This window comes from Pteropus alecto, unplaced genomic scaffold, assembly GCF_000325575.1.
Source record: "Pteropus alecto unplaced genomic scaffold, ASM32557v1 scaffold185, whole genome shotgun sequence".
Taxonomy (NCBI): Eukaryota; Metazoa; Chordata; class Mammalia; order Chiroptera; family Pteropodidae; genus Pteropus; species Pteropus alecto.
The window spans coordinates 1780954-1789595 of record NW_006438088.1 but is presented as its reverse complement, the minus strand read 5'-3'; the positions used below and the strand labels follow the sequence as shown (position 1 = coordinate 1789595).

The window sequence follows — 8642 nt, the reverse complement described above, 5'->3', positions numbered from 1 at the left end:
CGGGGGGAGCCGTGCGGCGGCCCGGCCAAGGGCACCCGCGGGGACCCCCGCAGCCAGACAACCGCCCCCCGCAGCAGGGAGCTGGTGAGCTACCCCAAGCTAAAGCTGAAGATCATGATCAGGGATAAGCTCGTCCGCGACGGCATCCACCTGAGCAAGCCCCCGTACTCCCGCAAGGTAAGCAGGCGCCGCCCGGGTGGCGCGGGAACGCGGCGGGAGGGGTCGCAGCCCAGCTGCTTCAGCTCAGGCTCTGCAGCCCATTCCAGGTGGCGACGGGAAGGCAAAGATGCTTTGGATATTTGGGATTCTCTTCTATGTTCTTTCTCTATTCGCTCCTTATTCCTTTCTTCCCGATGTCGCCAGCGGTTGGTAAGACAAGATCACGGCTCCAGATGTGAATTCTAAACTAGGACCCAGTCTCTGCGTGGTCTCTGGTGCTCACCTGTCAGGAACTGGATTCATTGTGCTTCTCTAGAAGCAAAGGGCAGTTCTTGATACCCTCTGTGGAGTGTTTGTGTCTGGAGATGACCAAAAGAATGGTTAATATCTGCATTATTTCCGACCTTCCCTTTTCTCCTTTTCCTTACCTTTTTGAGAAACTCCCAAGACAAATCGGCACTTAAAAAAAAAAAAAAAAAAGTAGGAAATCATGCCTTATTGTACTCAGTTCCATAAAGTCAAATGCCAGCACTGATGCACATTTTCAAACGTGAACCAGTGACATGAAAAGTTAACAAAACACATTTTAGTCAACTTGGAATAAGTTCCTTCAGCTTAAGTATAGGGAGGTAATAGGCGCGGAAGAATCTGGCCATAATGAGGCTACTGCCGGGTGTGCTGCTGAGGTCTGTGCTGAGTCACCAATTTGGTTTAGTATTAATCCTGAAGAGATGAAGTAGGTGCAACTGTGACTGCTGGAAAGACAGTGGCTTTTCATTTGCAAGAGGAGGACACAGCACAAGGAAGTGAGGTTTTCAGTAGCCAGTGAAGCATTCCCTGGTCAGGGAGCCTCGGAAAGGGGCCCAAAGTTATGGCAGCTGCTCCTCTGTGAGGAAAGCTGAAATGAGAACTTGGGCATTGAATAATTAAGTAACAGAAAGTCGTATTTCACACAAGAGTTCTGTCTCCAGCTGAGTCTGGCTAGTTTAGGTTTATGCAGCTGTCTAGGTAGAGGGTCCTGACTTGAAAGGGAGGGGACAGCACAGGTGATCCTGCAGCCTGCCTGGAGTTTCTCAGAAAAAGGAAAGTCAAGCCAAAGAAGCCCAGGGGAAAATGATGGCGAAGATGCAGCAGCTGGAGGGGGATCATAAACACAGCACCCTCCGAGGGAAATGCTGATAATCCAAACGTGCGCTCTCGTCTGGGCTACTCGCGTTGCTTTATGTCCTTCAGTAAGGGTTGTAATGTCTGGATTTAAGGAGGTTCAGTGAAAACTGCATAAAGTATGTAAGAGTATCTAGGGTGGATGGAAATAAAGGGTTTAACACTATCCGTATATTATTTTGCAAGACAGACAATTCAGATAACCTATTTGAGCATATATATTTGTTTTATAGAAACTGTATAAAGAGGGCAAGTCCGGAGGACGGTTTGTCTTAAATTAAGCAGGTGTTCCAGTTACCCAATCTGACTGTATTACCGATATGCGCCTAACGCAGGGGGATGGAAGGGAGAGCACAATTTTCGAATGCAGGTAGAGTCAGAGGTATATATCCATCCACGTGTGGATAGAGGGACTTGGCCATGGGTGTACAGTTCCTTTCTGGAGTCAGTAGGCCAGACGAGTTCAAGGGACTTTTGTGATTTTACATCCCAGGAAGTGGGGTGGGCTTACTTGAGAAAATGAGTTCTCGGGCACATGGTTAAGGTCAAGAGCTGTCCAGAAAGGCGGGTAGAGAACAAGGTGTGTCACCAGGAAGAGCTGTGTAAAGGGGCTGAGAGGGCAGAGGTGGGGCTGGAGGGGGGAGTGGTGTGCGGGGAGTAGTAGCACATTTTGGTTCTGATGCTTAAAAAGACAAGCCTAGGTATCAAACTTAAAAGCTGAAAAGGATTCCTCAGTGGAAGAAGATTGATTCTAAGCACATGAAATGTGTGGGTGTTGGCTTTGGACTGTGGACTCCTGCTTTTGAGTGAGTGCATTTCAGTTGAGTGCAATTTATAGAAGAAAATTTCACCTTGTGTTGTGATGCTATTTACTTCCCATGTAAATAATTAGTTTAGTCGACTTCTATATGAATCCCATAATGATAATGTTTATTAAGAAAGATATACCCCCAATCACATTCTATACATACTTAATTATTCTAGAACTCACGAAAGAATAAAATGGGGCAGAAGTGGTTTAGTACCTCCTTCATCGATGTGCCAAAAAAATGGAGCTGACAAATTTAATTGTAAAAAAAAAAATTGTTATTCTGTGTTTATATATTTTTTTTCCAAAGAAAACACACTGAATTAGAAACAAATATAATTAATGTACTTCAAGCAGAGCATTAGAAGTGTGTAGGGCAAGATCATGCTGGTCATTCTAAATTTGATGCTTATGTGTGCGTTGCCTCCTAAGTTTTGGATGTTAAATTATTTAAGAATTTGTGTTCTGATGCAGCTTATTTATTTTTTTGCAAAGTGTTGGGACTTTTTCTTTAAAATGTGATCATGTTATCATTTCTCCAGATTCCTTGGCTCTGTCAGAATCAATGTGTAGTGTTCATTATGTGAATTTAGGATTTTGCTTGTTAGAGCTGGCCTCACCTTTCCTTCATAGTCATTTGCATTGTTGATTCCTGTGATTTTTTTTTTTTTTTTTTTGGTACGTTGTGAGAATATTAGATGGCTTTACATTGGATTATACGGAGGGCGATCAAGGCAGGAATAGTGAATCTTTTGCTGAGGACAGTAAGTAGAGGAATTTCCCCACAAATCACCTGAGAGGATTGTGGGATGTAGGATTTGCTATAGTAACATTTAATGTTGTAGGTGCTGTGCTGCATTGCTGTATTCTCTAAGTCTTATCAACAATTGCTACTTTTCCCTCTTGGGTGAGTTAAAATATAAGTTAAAAGTAAGTTCCTCTTTGTTTTCCAACGTAGGTTTGTAGCTTTGGAAAACCAGGAGCTTGCAAAGAGCACCTGGACTCACGCCCCTTTTCTGACTTCTGTTTAGCTTCTCCGACGGCTGTGATTTTTACCCTTGTGGAGTGGGGCTAGTGTTTTCACAGAGTAGGGATTAGATAAAGCTTTGCATACATTATTGCATTACTTTACCAAGCCTCTCTCCACCAAAGGCTTCTTCTAGGCCCTAGGTTACTGTGGTTGGCAGGATGCAGAAGCCATGCCCTCAAGGAACTTGGGGTCTAGCAGGAAAGACATAGAATGAAGTGAACAATAATAATGATGTGTGACAGTTCATTTGATGCAGAGTAACTGATGCCAAAGACAGGTGCATCAAACCTAGTTTGCAAGGAGGTGGGGTCAAGGCAGGCTTTCCAGAACTGGCATTCCATCTGAGAACTGATGATTAGGATGGTTTAGCCTGCAGAAGAGGAGGGTCCTAGGAAGGTGTTGTAGGCAGGGAGAACGGTGTGTGCAAAAAAGGCCAGAAAGGGAAGAAGTTTCGCATGCAGCGGGGCAACAGGGATTTAAAGAAATTCATTGTGGCTGGAGCACAGCATGCTGGGAGGAAGTGGCAAGAGATGGAGAAACAGACAGACGGTGGCTAGTCCTGGATGGCCTCAAAGTCATATTTAGGAGTTTGGAGTGTATCTCAAGAGGGAAGCTATTGATGGATCCTGACCAGAGGCGGGGTAAACAATCAGGAGGTTTTTGCAGTGTCAGAAGAGTTTTACTGGTGGCCTGGACCGTGTAGTGACAGCGGGAGACGTTTAGATTCCTGGTTTAGGATTGTGATGTCATTCCCTGCGGTAGGGGACCCAGAAGAGGAGCACATTTGGGGAGAAAGATGTTGTCTTTATGTTTAAACATACTGAGAGTCAGATTGCCTGTGGAATATATGAACATAGTTGTTTAGTTGGCAGTTGGAAATTTGGCAGTGGAGCAGAGGAGAGATTCTGGGGCAGAAATCTAGATTTGGTAGTCGTCAGCACATTGAAGTCATGAATAGGAACGAGCTGTTGAAGGAGAAGAGGAAGGGACCAGGACAAGACCCTGGGGAATTCCAGGATTTAGGAACTCCAGGATAAGCAGAGGAAGAAGAACCTCCAAGGAAGGCTGAAAAGGTTGAGCAGAGCATTAAGGAGGAGAAGAGCAGGGAGGAGTGTTCTGGAAGCCAGTGGAAGCAGTGAGGCCACAAGGAGGAGGGATGGTTGGGAAGTCAGAGAGCGGTCAGGTAGGACAAGAACTAACCTATATCTGTAGGAAGCAGCAATCAAGCCATTGGGGACCTCTGAAATATCAGGTTTAGGTGGTGGGACCGATGACAGGAAGTGTAAACAGGGAACACAGCCAACTTCTTTGATTTGGTAAGACTTTATTTATTTATTTATTTATTTATTTATTTTTGGGTTTACGGCAAATTGAGAGGAAGGTACAGGGATTTCCTATATACCTCTGCCCCCATACATGCATAGTCACCCCCATTATCAACATTCCCCACCAGAGTGGTACCTTTGCTATAATTGATCAACCTATATTGGTGCATTATAATCACTTAAAGTCCATAGTTTACATTAGGGGTCACTCTTGGTGTTGTCTATGGATTTGTAAAAATGTATTATGACATGTATCACCATTATAGTATCATACAGAGCATTTGCACTGCCCTGAAAATCATCTCTGCTCTGCTCATTTGTACCTCCCTCTACCTCACCCCCAGCCCTGGCAGCTAATGACATTTTTACTGTCTCCATAGTTTTACAGAATGTGATATAGTTGGAATCATACAGTATTTCGCCTTTTCAGATGGGCTTCTTTTACTTAGTAATATGTATGTAAGTTTCCTTTGTGTATTTTTACGGCTCGATCGCTCATTCCTTTCTAGCACCGAATAATATTTATTTCCTCAATGAACCAGACCGCTTTTTAATGAAGTTGGACTGAGAAGATAGAACTAGGCTATAGCTAGAGGAAGAAGGGAGAGTTTGGGTCAAGGGAACAGTTTTATGATTTGCAATTTTTTTAAGGATGAGAGAAACTGGAGCATGAGTAAGTGTTGGTGGTTAGGGGGCCAGAGAAAGGGAGACAGTGAAGAGACAGTCAAAAAGAGATGACCCAGGAGGTCAAGGTCCTGGAGGAGGTGGGAGGGAGTTGTGCCCGGAGCACTGGAAAGGAAAGGTGGGTTTGCTTCCATCAGGAGGGGAGTACCTTCTCCCTGGAGGCGGAGAAGAAGGGTGGGTGGGGAGACTGGGAACTTGGTGGGGGTGACACTGAAGTGCCTTCATTTCTCTGTCTGATCATCTGATACCTGTTGATGGGGAGGGGGGAATGGAGGGATTAGAGGTTGAGCGAGAAGGTTGTGTTAATGTATCAATATTAGGTATTATGATCTCGTGTTTATAGCTATGCTTAAATATAATTGTGACACCGTAGCGTTTATAGACTATTCATGACTACACATATATAAAGGTACCTTCACCACGCACAGGGTACAGACTCTGCATGATGTTTTCTTAAGTCCCTTGAAGTCTGGCAATGCTTGTGAATGGGGTCAGGTATGCGAGAGTGGTATGGAGGCTGTAAAGGCATTCTGTCTTCTATTAGACTTGGAAAATTAGAATGCAAGCCCTAGGGTGGATAGTGGGTGGCGGTGGGGGTAGGCTTCTCAACTTATTCCCCTGGAAACTATGTCCTTACCACACATTACCAATTCAAAATGTTTGAGTTAGTATAATCTTATTTAATAATGCTTTAGGAGTGTTAAGCTTCATTCACACCTCAGTGTGAATTTAATTAAGTAACAAGATTCTCATGGCAACAGGGCTGTTAATGGATGTTTGAGAGAGATGGCCTAGGATGAAGGAATTCAGAGAGGCAGAGGGCTTCTGCGCCTGGGGCCAGGGTGGAGGATATAGAAGAAGTATTTAGAAAGGAAAGAGATTGGCAATCACATCCTTTGATGACTTCCTCCAACGCTCTGTTCCTTGGAGTTTTGCCTTGAGCCCTGGCAGAAGCTGAAATGACAATGAATATTCCTCTCTCCCAAGAATTCCTCTGCTTTCATGAAGATACACTGGAAGCTGGCAAAGTTTAGCTTCTCCAACGCAAATCCATATCCTCAAGTATCCTCAGCCTGGGCAAGTAAAGGTCCTTCCAGGCTTTTCTGTTTTCCATCCCTGGTTGGAACACTGGAAAGAAGGGCGAGGGAGAAGGGAGCTAAGAGCATGGGTGGTGGCTGGGCCAGCCCCCTCCTCGTGCTCTTGGTAGTCTGCTTGCTGCGGAGTTTCCTTATGTATGGACCCTTAGCCAGCGAGCCACTCACCCATCCAACCGTCTTCCCATCTGTCTGTTTAATAGATATTGAGAATGTGCCATGTGCCAGTGTTGGTTCACACTCTTGGGAGTTCCCTGGTGAATGAAATTCAGAACTGGCCCCTGTACACGTAAGGCAAGGAGAGATGGAAGAAAAAGACAGACCACACCAGGTTGGTAGGTGGCAGTTTTAATAAGCAGGGAACTTGTATACGAGGCTTGTCTTTGGTGGCCACAAGACAAGTAAGTAGATCTTGCCAAAATCTTATATGGAGACCTTACCAGGATTTAGTCACATATACAGTTCAGATGATCTCAACGACACATCACTTTCTCACGGCTGCATCCTTGAAGTAGCTCCCAGTGTGGGAACAGTGAGTGGGACGTACTTTCCAAGAGCAGGAGACAGGGAACAGGACCCTTTCCCTGAGTCCATCTCTCGGGTCAACTGGCAATCACATCCTCTTGATGACTTCCTCCAATGGCCAGGCACTAGGATTACAGCAGTGAACCAGGCAGACATGGCCCTGCATACAATTTAATGGATGTGTATGTGGAGGGCCTACCTAACCCAGTGCCTGACTTGTAGTAGTGGTATCATATACAATTTAATACTATTTCCACAAATGCCAAGAGTTGGCGAATTTTGCACATGGATTTACTTCAAATGTTAATGAAAGACCCACGTTGGTGAAAACTTGAGTAAAAATTATCAGCGATGAAATTTAAAATCAAAGTTTCTTTGTTTGCTCAGTATTGTCAAAGGAGAACTGGGAATTAAAATGCTGCTCCTGCAGGTCATTTAAAAAGATCTCTGCAGCAGGACCTGGATGAGGGTGAGGCAAGTGAGGCACCAGGGTGCAAAATTCAAGGAGGTGCTCATCTCAGGGTTGTGCAAGCGTAGGCCCCCGCTAGGAGCCTGGCTGCCATTAACAAAATAAATCACTTGTCATGTAACATTAGGTGTTAGCAGGGATAGTAGGCAGCCGTCAAATCAAACACTAAGCAGTCATCTCTCCTCTCATGTTTTGTACCTGCCCTCGGTGTGCTGAGACCCGAGATGGTGCTGAGCTCTCGAACGGAGACAACGTGGCTGCTCTGAGTTATGGTGGCCATGGCGTTTGTCCAGGTAGGAGAGAACTGTGCATCATACGATTTCTCTCTACTGACACTGTGCTGTCGTGGTTAAGAGCACAGACTCAGCACCCACTGCAGAGTTCATGTCCCAGCTCTTGTCCATGCTAGGTCATCTTTGGCTCCTCTGTAAAAGGTAGACAACATTAGATGAGCTAGTTCTTACGAACTTATTAGGACAAAATTTGTATCAGTTTCCTAGAGCTGCCATAACGAAGTACCTCAAACTGGGTATCTAAGCAATAGAAATTTATTCTCTCAGAGTTCTGGAGGCTGGAAGTCCAAAATGGAGGTGTTGGTGGGCTCTTGCTCCCAAATCCTAAGGGTTTGTACTGTGATTTATCTATAGGGGCCACCAAAGGCTCCAAACAGCATCTCTCTATCTGCTGCTGCCACTTCAAGCACCATTTGGATCTACTAGATTATGTGGCCCAAGTGGCAGAGCAGCTTCCATGGCAGTCTGGACCTGTTTCAGAGCCTTTGCTTGTTCTGGGGCCAGCTCAAAGCTAGCAGCTTTTTGAGTCCCTTGGTAAATGGGCTGGAGGAGCACATCCGAATGAGGAATGTGTTGACTCCAAAATCCAAAGAAGCCCATGAGGCTTGAGTCTGTGTTTTGTAGGAGGAGCCAGAGGCAACAACTTATCCTCACTCTAGAAAGGGTACCTCAGTATGCCTCGCATCACAGGACCCCTGAAAATTTCATTGAGGTGGAAGGCCCCTAAAGTTTTGTCGGATTTCCCACCTTCCTACATGCAAATGTCTTACCAATGAGTTTAGAGTATTTGCTCCTTTTTGCTCATTAGGTCCAAGCTGCATAACGTCATCAGTGTAATGGAGCCGCGTGATAGCTTGTGGGAGGGAAAGGTGATCAAGAACTCTGGGAACTAAATTATGACTTTAGGCTGTAGAGTTGATTCAGCTTTGAAGCAGGACAGTGAAGGCGCATTGCTGGCTTCGCCCGCTGAAGCAAATTGCTTCTGATGCTTGAGATGAACAAGGCATTGAGATGAAAGCATTGCCAGGTAACTAGCCTGGCTCCTGGTGAGTCCTCCCGTATGTTGGCTCCTGTTACCCCACACCGCGGCT

General features: G+C 45.3%; 1 protein-coding gene across 1 annotated transcript in view; it reads left to right on the top strand.

Moving 5' to 3' along the window:
• Positions 1-8642, top strand: part of SAMD5 (sterile alpha motif domain containing 5) — a 53801-nt gene that overhangs the window by 277 nt on the left and 44882 nt on the right. Inside the window, 1 exon segment of the mRNA XM_025049243.1 lies at positions 1-177. This exon segment is cut by the window's left edge and continues 82 nt beyond it. Within this exon segment, the coding sequence (XP_024905011.1) occupies positions 1-177 (177 nt within the window).